General features: G+C 34.0%; 1 protein-coding gene across 3 annotated transcripts in view; it reads right to left on the minus strand.

Annotated features, from left to right (window-relative positions):
• The window catches only part of LOC116346843 (laccase-2), a 58917-nt gene that overhangs the window by 8925 nt on the left and 32882 nt on the right, over positions 1 to 17110 (minus strand). For all 3 annotated transcript variants that reach the window (XM_031777090.1, XM_031777092.1, XM_031777091.1), the window contains exon 2: positions 1003 to 1396. In XM_031777090.1, the coding sequence (XP_031632950.1) occupies positions 1003 to 1396 (394 nt within the window). The remainder of the gene's footprint in view (positions 1 to 1002; positions 1397 to 17110) is intronic.

Here is a 17110-nt window from a genome sequence, read left to right on the forward strand (position 1 = left end):
GCTACATATGTTTATCAAGATCGACGCATTGGATCTTTCCTAGGGGAAAATGAATTGTTGTAAGTTCATAAGTATCTGTTAGTTTCACAAGTTCGCGTAAGAACTCTTGAGTTCTACATACATTTTTGTAAGTTCGTCTAAGTTTTACGTAAGTTCCTATAGATTACTAGTAAGTTTTTCAACGTCAATTGAAAATCGCAGAATGTTGGAAATGGTGCTAAATGTTAGTCATGTCGAATCAGATAGAAAATAATTTGTATAAATATGTCGAGACAGTTTTCGGTGGAAAAATACCAAGAAATATAAATTCGCCTAATTAGACGTCATTTTTGAAAGAGTCGGTTTTGATAGTGAATAATCAGTAATGTATCTCAAAGATCCACAAAGTATTATTGCTTATGAGTCTATGAGTGTTGAGAGCGATGCCTCAATATCAAAATCAGGTCTTTTAAGGATGATATCCAATTTACTAGGTAATTTTTATTTTAAAATCCGTTCTACTCTTTTGTATAAATTATTTGCAGCGTGAAATGTAATTTAAAAAAATTGACCAGCGTTGTATCATTTGACTACTACATGTGCGACTGTTTCGACATTTTGACGCATATCGAACTTACAGCAGTGTGTTAATGTATATGGACAAAGCGTAAGTTCGTATAAATTCTCATAAGAAGCGTGCGATTTCATAAGTTCGTCTAATTTTTTGTAAGTTTTTCGTACAATTCTATAGCTTTCGTCGAACTTATAAGTAGTCATTTTCCCCTAGGATCTTTCTACTTCGAATTTCTTTGAAAAACTCACCGCAATTTATAAACTTGTTATAATCAGCTGATTTTAATTAAGTGGCTATGAGAGTAAGGTCTAATTTGCTAAGTTCTTTTTGAGATTTTTTTTACATAAACACATATTTGTCATTGATTTCAAATATTTTGTTTAAATTGGCGATTTTGATTTCGAAATTTTTTCGATTCGATTCATTTCTTAAAGAAGTTTTCAACTTACGCTCCCAAAACCGTATAATATTCAAGTGTAAAATGATAGTAACATATTCTAGGTGGTTCTCCCTCTCGACAGGCGCGTGCACATTCATCTGGTGCCGATAAATTTGGATTGCGACGTAATTCAGCCGTTGCACTGCTGGCAAAGTCCAAATGTCTATATGGCGATTTTGGATTAGCTGCCGCTAATGTTGCACCCAACGATGGATTTATTGATGTGCCAGTTCGAATGCCAGCCGGCCGTGAAATGCCACCGCTCAGCGATGGATGTGTTTGAACTAAACCATGTGTTGCCGAAAAGAAGTTATTATCTATTGCTGATAAATCGGCGCCCGGCGTCGTTATGTGAGACCGCCAAAATGATTCGGCCGTCGATTGATCTGATTTATCTGATGTGTCTGTGAACGAAACGAAAGAAAAAAAATATAATTAATGTGAATCCAACCATTTCGTGTTCTTATTATTCTGTTCAAGGTGACGGAGGTCTTGTTCTCATACACAATTAAAAAACCATGAGCCAATGTGGCGTTAAGAATGGATATTTGTGCACAAATAGTGTAACAATGATATTCGATATTAATTAAAAGACAGAAAAATGAACTAATATTTTAACACCCAAACAATGCTCAATACACACAATGATGATGACAAACATTATGGCCACATTTATGCAAATTTTTTACCATAATTTACTTGTTGCGATTATTTCCCGTTATTTTTTTTTTCTTATTTACCAATTGTTGTGGTGGTTTTTTTTGTATATTTCGTATGACTTAATTGAAATGGGCGAGAAAAAAAAGCGGTTGAAAACAAAATGAAATCGTAAATTAAAAAATTGCAAACTTAAGAAATTGTAAACGAATTAAATGCGCACATTCACTCAGGCGCAAATTAAAATGCACACATTCACATTTTGAAGAGATAGAGGAAGAAAAAAAAACAAACCATTTATAAAAATATTTCACACCAACCAACGAATTTAGACCGAATAAAATTCGTGTGCCTCAATTATTATCATTGTTTTTTTGCTTCTATTCTCTCTTGATTTTTTTTCGGCAAAGACAGACATAAATCATTGTAATACATAAAATTCATTGTGCCAAAAAGAGCGGATGAAAAACTACAAAACAATAAGAATTCAAAGGTAAAAAGTGAATAAAATGATCACATTAAGAGAGAGATAGATAGATAGACAGAGACAGTCAGGGTGTAATTGAAAATGTTCAGCCTTCCGCCAAACAAATGAAGAGAAAAAAAGGCAGTCGCGCACATAGAGCCCGTGAAATTACCGTATGATGAAAATGTCATAATCAAGTTAAATGTGCGCTGTGTGAGCGATCATAAGCGGCACGGAAGAATGGATAAAATATGCTGTTTCTAATGTCTATCTTAAATGGCATGCGCGCACACATATATCATGGAATCACTTGCTGGAACAATACATTGTATGTAAGAGATAATGCATTTTGCGGCAATGACGATGGCGACAGTGGCCGGGTGCCACCGACAACAATGCATTCAATCTGTCTAAATACTTAATTATAGATGACAGTCCCAGTGCTTTGTTACGTATTGCTACAAATGTTGCCATTTTTTTCCTCTATACCATTTGTGAATTTTTTTTTTCGGTGAGCGTTATCGTTCTAAACCATCTGGATGCTAAAGCTCCATTTGAATATGTAACACACTTTTTTGCTGGTTAATGACATAATACCCGATTGAATTGAAGAAATTCGATAAAACCACATTTCTATTCGATATGTCGTCAGAGCGTCCATTTGTAACATTCTTCATCGCTTAGACTACATACGCCGACGGTTTATTTTTAATACTATAGATGTTTATCGAAACTGTGGATCAATAATGTTTTTACTGATAATTGGATTCCGAAAGAAACGTAAGAAGAAGAAACAAATTATTCAAGCACATCAGCACAGTGACCATTAAACGATACTGTAAAACGAGTTTAGCCAAGATGACTGCGTAAGCATCTTTCAATTTATTAGCTCGTCATAACGGTACTTATATTTCTTCGTGTCCATCGCGTTAAACATGCTCGTAGGCAGATTTCAGCTGATCAATCGCTTAAGTCAACCTTTTTTTGTTCGTTTTTGTTTTATCACTTTGTCATCGCTGAAGATTAGCTCTGTTGTTAATAACCATAACAGAGCTGAAAATAACAAAGAATGAAAAAATTGACGAAAAATAAATGATCGATTTCGTCACATATTTTGGTGAACGAAAAGAAATGAATGTTCAAAGTGACTTTTGGAAAACAATTGCATATAAATCATAAGACATTCACTTCGAATTTCGTAGGCGTATTGATTTGGTCTGATTGAAATAGAAAAAATCACAATGAACATGGAACAATTAGAACAGAATCAAATAAAAAAGCGTTGATTCATTTGCACAATCGACAGACAACAAGAAAACGGTAACAATTGTTTTTTTTTTTTTGTTTAAAAACAAAACAAACGATTGCATAGTGTATAGTGTTCGACACAAATGTTTTTTTTTGCCGCAATAATTTTTGTCTTGATTCGTGTGCATGTGCGAGTAATGAGTGTGCGGCGCAATTGCATTCGCATGTTTTGGATAAATGCGTTAATTCAATGAGTGATTATTATTATGTGTGTGTGTGTGTGTGGGTTTTGCGTCGACAAAATTTTCACATTATTTTTTTTTTCCTTTCTTTGATTGCGAAGTTATGCTTTTCAATTTGACGAATTGATTGATTGGTGGAAAGAAGAAAAAAGCAAATTTGTATGAAATTGTGTAGGAAAAGCCGGCAAATTGAGCTGAACACCACAAAAATTACAAATAGATAATTACAACTGAATCAGAAGCACAACTGCTCTGCATCGACGTAAAATCGCATGAATTTATGAATGCAGTGCATCGATGATTCGGCGCACATGTAATCCCATTAATTTATCAGTGTGCAAGCGCATATTCTATGATATTAAAAATATATGGCGCGGGCGCATTTAATATATGCGATTTGCGCGTAATACTCACGATTCATGTGTGCGCGCACACCGCATTCATAAACAGAGGGAGGGAGAGAGAGAGACAGAAATATTTTGTAAGGGAAATTCAGCACATAAGTGCAAATGTAGTAAGAATTTGCGCGCATTTGTAATCAAAAGTGATTGAAGAAATTGGAGGAAAATTGGATGTGTGTGTTCGATTGTATTATTCAATAGGCAGCAAATATTCGCACATAAATTGTTGAATGTTTGTGCGCAGCTTTAACGTTTTTGTTGCCACTTTTCCACTTGAGTCGGTTTATAACAGTTAACTTTAACTTCGACTTTAATATTTAATTGTTTTCAGCTGTTTCATTTTGCTTCTCTTGTTTTAAATCATGTGCGAGCACTCACACACACTCATTGAAACGATACCGACAATCAACACACTGAAATTCGCAGTGTACATGCATAATTATCATCGTATTGCACCTTTTTCTGACATTAAAACGCAATTTTCATGTTTATTATTGTTATTGTAATAAAAAAAATTAAAGAAAAACGTCCAACGATAACTTAGAATTTGTTGAAAAACAACAAAATCGGATATTTTGAAATGGAAATTGTGCGGTGATTATGTTGAGCATGACGATTAATGCATTTTTGAGACACAGATAGAAATGAGACAAAGATAAATATAAAAAAGCAACAAAGACAGATTGAAACGAAAAGAGAGAAAAATACCGTTAATTCTGGTGTGATAAGTCATTAATGAGCCACATTATGCATAACGATTCATAAGGTAAACAATTTTTGATTTATTTTTTAGGTTCACCAACGGGAATTGGCTGCGTATTTACCGGACGAAAAAAAAGAACAATGGAATTAATTGATTGCGTGTTTCGTGAGTTACACACACACATAGTAAGAAAGCCCAAAGGGAAATCGCTTTTTATGATTATTATTCATACTAATATGTTGCTCTTTCAATGTTGCACATGAGTTAATGTGTGTTTATTTTATTTTCTTGGTAGAATAAAGCAATTTAATTAGCTGGTTAAAGTTGTCGGTTAATTACTGACCGCTACGCCCGTTTCATCTCAGATTTTGGGGTCAATTTAAAGCGGCGCGTATCGCACCATTGACAAGAAAGAAAGAGAGAGAGAGAGAGAGAGAGATCTTGGTGAAGAAAGCGAGTACATGAGAAAAAAACCGATTTTCATTTCCCAATTCCAACACACCGGTGGGTCGACCGAAACAATCAATTATTACCACGATGCTTTTTATATAATATCTTAACCGGTGCTATTTGCGAATCGAAACAAAAAAAACCTCCGTTTAATTTATTAGGCATTTGACTATTAATCTTCATTTAATTTATTGAATAATAAAACAACTTGATTGGTAATCGAATGAAGAAAAAATTGGCGCAGCTCAATAAAAACAGTCAATTATTCATTTGAAATTTTTTAAACGCATTTTTAGTGTCATCAACTCAATTTTTATTGATGGCTACCGTGTCAAATTTTTCTACATTTTTTTATTATACAAAAAAAAAAAGAAGGACAAATTAAGATGAATTCCAGATGCTTTCCAATACGAAATCATAGTAAAAAATCAAGTAATTTCTCGAAAAAGATTCATATAATTTGTTGGCAAAAAAATGCATAAAAAAGTTAAACAGATGGTTCTTAACAGTGATTCTACGAAACTTGAACCTGTTAGGAAAAAACCTAGGGGGTAGACACAATAGAGAATGAATTCCAATGAATTGTCATAATACCTATCTATTTTGAAATACGACAAATACTAACTTATTTAAAGATTATTTGTACCAAAAATGTGAATACCGTGATTACCTAATGTCAAATTGATATCGGTAATAAAGATTTCCAGTTTTTTCCATTTCGTTTTAACATTCACCATTTCGAAATTTATTTTAATTTTTTCTGTTTTCTTTCTGTTATTTTTATTAAAATTATTTTTGCATTTATTAAACCAATTGAAATAATACACTTAATAGCATTGAAAATGTTTTTTTTTTTAAATTTGGAAGATGATATTCATATAGTACACATTGTGAGACATTGCTGAATACATTGACATTTCGTCTAAAACTGAGAATACCAAGAATACCTTCAATTTCGGTGAATATCTCAAGTAATATTCCATGTGTCTACCCCTTAGGAAAAAATCCACCTTGATTTTACTTACTTCCGAAATAAAAATCAAATAAAATGGAACATTAATTTTTAGGTAAAAGATAGAGTCACCATTAATTCATTTGCCAATGAAAATGTAAAAAAAACGGTTGAAAATAAGCAAAGAAAACGGTTTTATCACATTATTTTCATTTAATTGGACCGCAAAAACTAAACCAAATGCATATAAAAACGGTGCCAACCAATCTTCACGCAAATGTTTTCTAAACGCATGACCGCATGCTTATATTCGCTTACAACTCTGGACAGTCCAAGATAAATAGTACATCAACCCGTGTAAAATTACTACGCATACCGTTTTATCATTGATTATAACAAAATCCATCAACGGCCGCTTCAGACCGTTTCACTTAAATTACATCTAATTTAATTAAATATTTTACGCAATTTTCCTTACGTTTTTTTCATTTGAAATTGTATGCACATTACAAATTCTAATGAGAATCATTTAAGTCTATTAAATAGCCGTAAAATTGGACAATTGCTGATAATTTACAAATTAAATAAAACTGTTTTTAATTGATCGATTTTTAATTTGCCACTTAACCAAAGGTTCAGCGAATAAAAAAACAATCTGTGCGATGTGAAAAATGAGATAGATTTTTTTGTTGTTGCAGAGAACACTATTGTGTGATGCAGGCAGAAATTGAATACACAAATATTACCATGCTGGGTAAATTATGATCATTACATAATGTTGGAAGCAGCTTTAAATTGTTTTATTTTCTTTCAAATCTCTTACGACGACCAAAAACCATCGAAGAGACGATGAAGAACCGATGAATTGCAAATATGTAAAAGATGATTTAGCAAAAGTGCTTCTGAAAACCATTGGACTGTGTGTGCATTACATTCTTCATTCTCTTGCTATATCTCTCTATATCTGTCTTTTTCTTATTTTTCATTTAAATAATTGCCATCAATTTCCATAAAATTGTCGATCACTGTTATTTTTTTTGTTGAATTAAATATAAGAAGATGAAGAAAAATACATTGTTGGTTGCATTGCAAAAAGAATAGAGAGAAGAAAAAAAAAAGTCGCAACTTCGAAGCGAAAAAGGCAGTAAAAATAAAATGTCTTACATCCGTAAGATGAACTTTTCCGCACTGTGATCCACGACATGAAAGAAAACTAAATCTGACATTAGTTTTAGATAAAATAATTTTCGAAGCACTTTTCTTACAAAAACTACTAAAGATGGGAATTTTTGTATCGGAGCCATGCCTATATGATATCGTAATCATGTGAAAATTTGCAGAGGTTATTTTTTTCACAAAAAGTTAACATTCTGAAAGTTTGAAGAAATTTCAATGCATATTAAGGGTACTTCCCATACAAAATTTCGTTTTAGAGCGAAAAATCCAAAATATTGTTCGGGAGGTACCCCTAATATTCGTTGAAATGTCTTCAAACTCTCGGAATAGTATTTATGTGTGATAAAAATAACCTGTGCAAAGTTTCAGCTCATTACGATATCATACAGGCATGGCTTCCATACAAAAATCCAAATTTTTTGAATTTTTTGTATGAAAAGTGTTTCGAAAGTTGATTGTATCGCAAAACTAACATCATATTCGGTTTTCTCGTACCCAAAAACCCCCCAATACACATTTTTGAGTGTTTAAGAATACATTAAATATCACTTTTGGAAGAAAAATTGAATTTTTCCCATGGATGGACATGGGCATCACACCAGACATGACACTTTACCCTGTCAACCAAAGTCGCTCAAAATCTAATGGTTTCTATTCCTCGGCACCCCCAATCATCCTGTGAAGTCAGATTTTGAATTACTTTTCTTGTTTGAAAGTTATCGTGTTAACAAATTTTTGCGTACAGGGTACAGCGTACAGCGTACAGCGTACAGCGTACAGCGTACAGGGTACCACGCACATACATTCGGACATCGAAAAAACGCTAGATTCGTGTTCCCTGGCTCCTAAAACACCCAGAAAACATGTTTTTTGAGGATGTCAATTTTTCGACCGATTCCAATACTTTACCTTACACACTAGGTGTGTGCGGAAAAGTAAAATGTTACCGTAGTTTATGGAGAAAGGTTAGGTTGTGGTTTAAAAGGGCTTGACCCAATAAAAGTAGCGCAATCACGCGAAAACCCGATATATTCCATATATATAATATATTATATATATATCGTAAGAAAGAGGAAATTTTGCAGTGTACGCGTGCACACGTTCCGCGAGATAGCCACGTGAAAGAAAAGCAACGATCATCAGTTTAAAGTAGAAAAACAACCATAACGAGAGAAGAGAGCAATAACAACAGCACAAAAATGAAGAACGTAAATAATAATATGATTTTTTCTGCAGTCTTTTGAACAAGAGCAGAGAATGCTTAAAAAGATATATAGAAAAAAATGAAAGAGAGCGAGAAAAAAACGATTCGATCACGACAAAATGATATGGCACAAACATACACATCGCGATTAAAAACTAAGAGAATTCAGAAAATGTAAATTCCAAAAATAATTACATTTAATCACATCAATCATGTGGAATTCAATCTCTTTTTGCTTCCTCAGCATGTGAGTTAAAATGACGCTCATTGGCCGAATGCGCGCATTTCGCACAGAGATCATTTTGATCGTTTGTTTTGTTGATCATTGAGCAATTCGCATGTTAGATACACACACACACACTCGCAGGCAATACAATTTTAAATTATTTTTAATTATTTTGTTATATATTATAGAGTCTCTGGTTTATTTGCGGTACATGTTACATTGTGTCCGCACCTCTGAATCTGGTAAGTCGGCACAGTTGTAAAGAAACAACAAAATAATTTATATATGTGTAAAAATTTAAACAGAATATACGCCATGCAGTATGAGCCTCAGAGAAGAAATGTTACAAAATAATATTTGTAATAGAATATTATGAATACGTGTGTATTTTTAATATGAAAATTATTGTGTATGCGCGGTCGCGCGTCGTCTCTGTAATTAAATGTATGTTCTGTCTGCACAATGGCTTTCTCGTACGATTCGTATCGTACACCATACAAAATGTCGCAATTAAATGCATGTATTTTAGCACCACTTCTCTCTCTCTCTCTGCCTCTCTTTTGTTTCTTTCACCCGTTCTGTTCTCTCACTCCCATCTCAACATAGTTATTAAACTCATTTGGACTTTTAATTAGATCAGTGTGTTTGTACTGTCATTTGTACGCTTTTCTTGTAATATATGTCATTTTCACTGATGCAAATTGTTGTGAACAAATGCCAAACCAACAAATAACCAATTATAATGTGAGAGAGAGCATTACAAATAGTTCAACGTGTCACGTGCATAACATACAACACCATTTTTCCCATAATTACTGACACTCTGGATTTTCGTGCGCTTATTGTAACACAATGTAAATACAGTGCAGAAATTTAATTTAACAAAATACACTATCACATTTGTTATTTCGGATTTAAACAATGCCAACGAACAAAAGATCGAATGACACATTTTTGCTCGGAATTTCAGTTTGAACACTTTTCGGCAATTTCAAATGTAAACTTCGAACGAAGCACGTGTCAGCTTCAAATCTCATGTTTTGGCTTCGATGAACAAAGACTTATCGTATTCATAAGCTATGTGAAGTTTTAACTAGAGACTGTCAATAGCAATTAATGTGAAGAGGAGCTGGAAAAGCACTTAGGAGCAGAGCTCCACCTCGGTGATGATTAAAATATGAAAAGTAAAAAACAAAATTAAAATTGATAATATTATGATTTTAGCGAGACAGAGACAGAACTAAACAGAAAGATAGAAATGTGAAAAATGTAAGAAAAATTTTCTCGCATTATGAAATAATGTCTTGGTATTATTAATTCATTCATTCATTTACTTTTTTTTATCGACCATGTTAAAAGTATGCATTAAACAGAGACTATCCGTCTGCTTTTGCATGATCGGTCATAAATATTTCGATTAAATTAATTACATTTAAAAAAAATCAAACAACACATCCAATGTATATTTATTAGTTGTAATCAGATGACGAAAACAATTCGAATCTCGTAACTACGCTCGCGTCGCAGCGGGTAAGTTGCGTAAATGTCAATTTAATATATATCAATTGGAATGCGTGCATTGTACAAATGACGGTGCGTGTTAAATTGATTTTCATCATTGATGGGAATTGAAAATTGGTTTGGCCGGAAATTGGAGTTTCGTAAAAATCCAATCGTTGAAAATATATTCGTTTAAAGTTCATTACAGCGTACTAGATGAAAAAAAAACGATAGCTTTGATGTGTGTAAGCATCCATATGATCCATAGAGACAACATTCAGTCATGTTTTTGCACAGACAGTGTGACGATCAATTGGTCATTATGATTGATGGCGATGTGTGTCTTGAAATTATAATATGTAACATAATTTAGACAACAGAAGAGAAAATCAATCAACATCTGACGGTGAATTGATGCTATTTTAATAATATTGCCCATGCTATTTACATGTGTTTGCACATTGATACGACTGTGCGCGCACGGTGTAATACATAACAACAATTTATGGACAGCTTGCGATTGAATATGATGACCGCATTCCGTCCGATAAGAAAAACATACCGCGTGTGCATGTATGTGTAGCAAAAGTTGAAAATCATCTAGAAATCTGTTGGCAACAATTGATACAGTTATTAAGCCAATAAATGATCGTGTTTACGTCGTGTACAATGCGATAATGATAGTTTCAAACAAAGTCGGAAATGTAATCATCAAAGTAATCAAAGAAACCGTGTCTTCTTGTGTACCAACGCGCATCAAACTCCAGCATTTCTTTCATTTTTCACTTTGTTTTGTGTGTTAGTTTTCTTTTTTTTGGAAAATTCAACTTTTCGGTTCCGCCATGGACTTTACTCATTTTGGTGTCTTGTTCCATGCACACATATCATTGCACTTGCATTTTCTCACGCCAGATGATTTCGAGTAGCAGTCGTGCTGAAGCGAGTGTTTGTTTTTCCAAGAGAGAAAATGTTGCGATAGTGTTCGTTCTTATCCATGAAATCGGCGGTGTAAACGATTAAACGGCCAATTTTACACTTTCAATGCATTTCTCCCACACAAACCATCGTCATTCAGCCCCTCCCCCCTCAATTTCTCTGTTGTGACAAACACAAGCGACAAACATCTCATTGAAACTGAAAAGACTTTTCCTTTCGGCACATTATGCAGTGTAAAACTGTTCGACAACGAAGGCCAAGGGAAAGTAGTGTATATATGTTTCGCTTGCTGTTTGTTCGTTTTCATTTTCATTTCACGTTTACACATCAAAGTCAGAGTTGTATGCAATTACGCTACTGCAATTATTGGTTAATTTACATGAAATAATAAACATTCACTGAAATTGCCTGGTTCATTTTCTTTTTTTCTTTTCGTATTATTTTCTTTGTGCTGTTTGTTTCGGCATTTGCCAAATGGAAACGAAATGCGCAACGGAAAGAGACAAAGATTAAAGATGGGGATTTAACCGGCGCACATAAAACATGAAAATTACATTTTCGTACACACAAAATTCTATTTATTGCTGCTTTCCTGCATTTGTTTCAAGCTCAATCGATGTGCGCTCATTGTATTTGATTCTTTTGTGCATGTTGGTGTGTGTGTGTTGTAAGATTGCATTTTATTTTCATTTTTAACATTGATGGCGCTTCTCGTTTTCGTTGCCTCATATCAGCCATCCATTGTTTCTGGTTTCTATTTTCATTCGGTTCAGCAATTCCATGCCATTTTTCTTCTTATTCGTGTTTGTGTGCATTTTTCTTTCGGTGGAATTAGCTTTCCGCAATGTATCGCGCGAAACACATGTTGCAAACGGCATCAATCTAATACACACTTGAAGCATTTTAAAATCTTTTAAAAACACAACTGCAACAGACATACACACGAACACACAGTTAATTTCCCCATTTCCATATTATGAGCATTATTAATTCAAGTTTAGCTACTAATTCACACCTGTATAAATTTACTATTTCCGATTTGCACGATGCAGAAATCCGCAATCGTTCGTGTTATAGATTTCAATTGGTTTTATAAGTGGTGCGAATGAAAAACCAAGAAACGAAACACCGAACAAAAGCTAAAACGACGAGAATGAAGATGCGATTATGATTTTTACTACGCCCGGTGTGCATGTTAACTGAATACAACAATGTTTCGTGTCTTAGATTTGTGTTTGAAAATCGCTTTTTTTCAGCGTTTGGCGCTTTTGCACACTTTTCGCATGCACACCAAAAAAATAATAATAATAATGTAAACACACTCGCTTATATTAGAAGACGATCACTTTCAGCAAACTTGTTTTCCGCATAATGCACATGTACATCAATTTTCCAACTGAACGCCCGTTCTTCCTTTCTTACCACAGTTAATTTACTTAAAATACACATTAAACAGCAACGAAAAAAAAATCAGACAGCGCTCATTTCGAATCATCATCAAGTCAATTCAGATTCGTCTTGATCTTTTAATGGAAGTTAATTGTGTTGAATTTATGTTTCGTTTCGGAATAACAACAATCAAAAGTGGCGCTCGTTCATTGAACCGAATTCGGAAGTTCAAGGTAGCCAAATGTAATTTCGTTTTTCGATTCGCTCTTCAGTCGCGATGACACTTCAATTTTAATCAAACAATCGATGAAATTCAACCAAAAATGGAAAGCTACTTCGAAAATGTACACCATGTTCACTCGTAAAGCTCACCAAAAAAGAACACATTTCACGAGTAAATGTTACTAATCCATTTACGATCTGTGCATTTGCACATGGATTTTTTATACATATAAATGAAATGTAGTGAAACAAAAGGTGGAAAACAAAAAGAGAAAAGTTGGACTATAATTTAACGTGTCGTGTTATGCATACATGGTATGATTGTTATGTCAAGCGGCATAAATGTGTTTAAACCATTTATTGGCCCGAAAATGCAGGTGAGAAACCAATGAAAATTGACGCCGAACAACAAAGAAAAAACACGTAAAAGTTGTTGAAAAGAAGAAAGAAACTAAGAGAAAAAAAAATCCGTCATGAATCGATCTAAATTGAACGCTGTTTGTTTTCAGGCCATTATTATCATTATGGGAGTGTTAAATTTTTTTATATCTTTCGCCACGTATCAAGCCAAATGAAGAGAGCAAAAAAAATGAAACAACCAATCGGAAACACTAATCACTGTTAATTGTGTCGAAATTCACCTTGTTTCAGCACTTTAAACCGTGTATTTTCCGTTTGAGTTGGCGTTTGACTTGTGGTCGGTGTTGCATTACCAACGAAGTTTGACGGTGCGAGACAAGTGCAAATACACTTCAAATGCTACATAAATTTGTTTGCGACAAATGACATTTTGACAACTTAAATTCGAAAAATCGATATATGAACTTTTCAATAGTAAATATGATTGATTTTAAGGTTAAAATCATAGCATGAGTTTTGATCAAGCTCCCGATTATTCTCTCTCTCTTTCTAAAAAATCGTTTTTTTTTTTTTTGAAGAGACAAATTCTTTCGATTTGCCCAGAGTTTTTTGACCAAAATTCTTCGATTTTGAACCAATTTCCTCGGGTCCCTCTCAAGATTTTCCCGGGATTCCCTCTTTGGATTTTTGCCATCACCTCTTTGGCGTCACAACTATTCAGTGTTTAAGAGTGAGAAGCCAAGTGTGTTTAGTCCCAGAATAAGGTTGATTATAAATTATCGCTACGTGGCAATCGAGTGTGTACACAACAATTGGAAATCGAATGGCATTTCACGCAAAATCCGTGGAACTCAGAAAAATCATTAAAAAAAACACAATTGAATATGAGAAAAGTGAAGAAATCGAAGATGCGCAACGCGTGTGTGGAATCAAGAGTATGTGATTACGGAAACAACGAAATGCACTTTGTGCGAACCAAATAAACTCGCTCAAATTAAAAGCGAAAAAAATGTACGAGCCAAGATTTCAATCTCATGTATTAAGTCATTTTTAGTTAAAGAGAAAATTCATCATATTTCAAAGTTATGCTACGTTGGAAAAATTCACAGCGTTCAGCTATCATCATCATCACCGCCACATGTAATAACTTTATATCGTTGTTTTACGGTTTGTTGCGTTTTCTTATCGCAAAAGTGATGTGATTCAGCTCTCTAATTAACAATCCATTCAAGTTGAACTAATGAACCGATGACCGATAAACTGATTTTGTCAGCTGTACCGCCCTCTCTATCTTCACACCACTTAACAGCTTTAATTGTGCGATTGTGATTTTATCACGCTATTATATACACTTCCATATACCGTACTTATTCAGTTTAAAATGAGTTTTGCACAGAATGGCATTTTCACATGGTGAATTTCAGTGCATACTAATGTGGATTTGTCGATTTTAATTCCTGTTTTCTGTGCGCATCATTGAAACCAGTGTAAGTAAAATGTGTCATTTTAATTTCACTTTTCATTATTTCATATTTTTGTTGCTTCGTTTTTTCCATTGATTGTATTCGCAGGAGAAATTTGACAGCATTCCCAAGCAAGTCGAGTGCATAACTCATTCGAAATTAGTTGAAAATTTCACATGTCACTATAAACTACTCGGTTGGAAGAAGGCAGTCTACGACTTTGATGGATGGTTAACACCAAATAAAATCAATAATTTCATAAAAAAGAGAAAAATTGCTTTCCCTATTTGATTCGATTCGTCTAATTTTCTTTCCATTCTTTCTCCCAATTTCGTTTATGGATATTTTGTAGGAGAGAGTAGGTAATAAGATCTATCATTTTGATTCGTAGCGTTATATTTCTAGGGTCATTAATATGCACCGTCAGCTTCTCAGAGAGCTCCTTCTAGCATATATTGGTCTGAGGCCAGTGACTTATTTTTAGCATTTTAATTTTGTGTGAAGCTGTTAAATTGTGTCAGCAAATGCAATTGCTAAAATATCAACATGGAAACGAAAACTTCAATAAAGTCACCGAAATTTCCAATAAATAATTTTCAACAAAAATTTAAAAAAAAGTCTCAACAGGATTTAGTGACGACAATACCATACGTCGATTACGTTGGCAAAAATAAAATTTATTTATTCAAAATGTTAACGATGACGAAGTCAGCATTATAAACAATATGAGACAATAGGTCACTGTTTTGCAATTAAAATCGGCATTTTTTTTCGTGTTTAATTTTAAATATTCATTTCGTTAAATAGTGTGGTTGATTGGTTTCCGATTGGTGCGATTCGATAATCATGGTGTTTATTATGGTTCGGTTCAAAGGTTGTATTGTGCACAATTGGTTTTTATTCATGTGCATTACAACATAAACAATACATATGGACAAACAAAAACCAACAGTTTAAATCACCGAATCATGTTGGGCTTTTAATAAAAGAAATGCACACTCGCGCGCTGATTGACTGAATAGTCATGGAATCGAGTAGCCATTTAATATCGAATCACAATTGTAACGATTCGATTAACCACATTGTGATTGTGAAAGAGAGAGAGAGAAAGCGCCTGCATTTCTATTATTATCCTGTTAATGTTACGATTGTTTCTGATTTATTTATGCAAGAAAAAACCCAAAATAAGTAGATTCGTGTTGTGTAATCGAATCGAAAAATTCGGCTGTGGTGTTCAATCAATGGATGAATCAGCTGATAAGGTTAATGTGCTGTCTAGTCATTCATTCACGCATTCATTCATTCATTTTTTTGTGTGTACATATGAATGTCTCGCGGTGTATATATATAGCGGCAATGAACTACTTTTGTGGGTAATTAGTTTTGTGAGCAATCACATCAGCATCAATAGAAAATTGTCATAATCAAAAATGTATTCAAATCTCATTTTGCGCAAAGCCAATCTCTATGTCTCTGTGTGATTGTGCTGTACCTGTTGTTGTTGATCACACGACAAATTTCACATCTCGAAATCGGTGTGCGCACAACGCATTTTGTAATATTACGCAAATCGTACCTATTTTCAGTTGTATTTTTTGCGGTCAGGTTCAAAAAGGAGAAACACAAAAAAAGCAACAAACCGTTCTTTTAATAGGTCGCGATGTATTTCTTGTGATGCCGTGTCATGATAAAAATCACATCCACCACTTACACATGGTGCCGTGTCAAATGTGCAAGGAATCACATCACACAATTGGCACAATTTAAACGATTGATTTTTAAGTGAATGGAAGATTTTGCTTCCAGAAAAGTAGTATATGTGATCGATCATTGGCTAAAGAGGTGGAAAACAGTATCAAAGCGCGAATGTCAGTCGTGTTTGTTTCGCTTTTATGGGGGTCAAATTACAAATAGCATGCTTCCTCCAGCAATGAATTGGCAAGCATTTTAACACCAACATCACAATGGTAAAAGTCATCAGATAAAATGTGCACAAAAAAAACAACAAAATGATGATTGCGCATTGTTAAATTTGCACGACTCATATTCACGTGCATATCATCCAGACAGACACTCTAGTCGAATGACACAGAACGTAATGTACCTGAACCGCGGCATATGTGTGTTTGTGTGTGTGTGAACAGCAGTGCTTTTCTTGATACGACATTGGTAACGATCACAAATTGGTTGTAATAACCCAAAGAGTAACGGAATTCGATGAATAGCGGCCAGTGTGTGTATGTGAAATATTTCTCATCATGACTTGCGCTTATTTTTGTCGTTTATTTTTGGTGATGCCAAATTTATGACACATTTATTTCGGTTGTTGTCGTGTTGATGACGTTCCGCATAAGATGATGTCAACTGATTTGTTGCTATTTTTATTGTCATTCTTTACATTCTAATCAATGAACTGGTAACTGTATTTTGACAAGAATGAAACGCCACTTTTTCAGTCTTTTTCTCTCACTTCTTAAATATGGAAAGCAATGTCAACTCGTACCGAATGAATGAATGCGAATA

This window comes from Contarinia nasturtii, unplaced genomic scaffold (assembly GCF_009176525.2).
Source record: "Contarinia nasturtii isolate CC-2019 unplaced genomic scaffold, AAFC_CNas_1.1 Cnas_scaffold_1699, whole genome shotgun sequence".
Lineage (NCBI taxonomy): Eukaryota > Metazoa > Arthropoda > Insecta > Diptera > Cecidomyiidae > Contarinia > Contarinia nasturtii.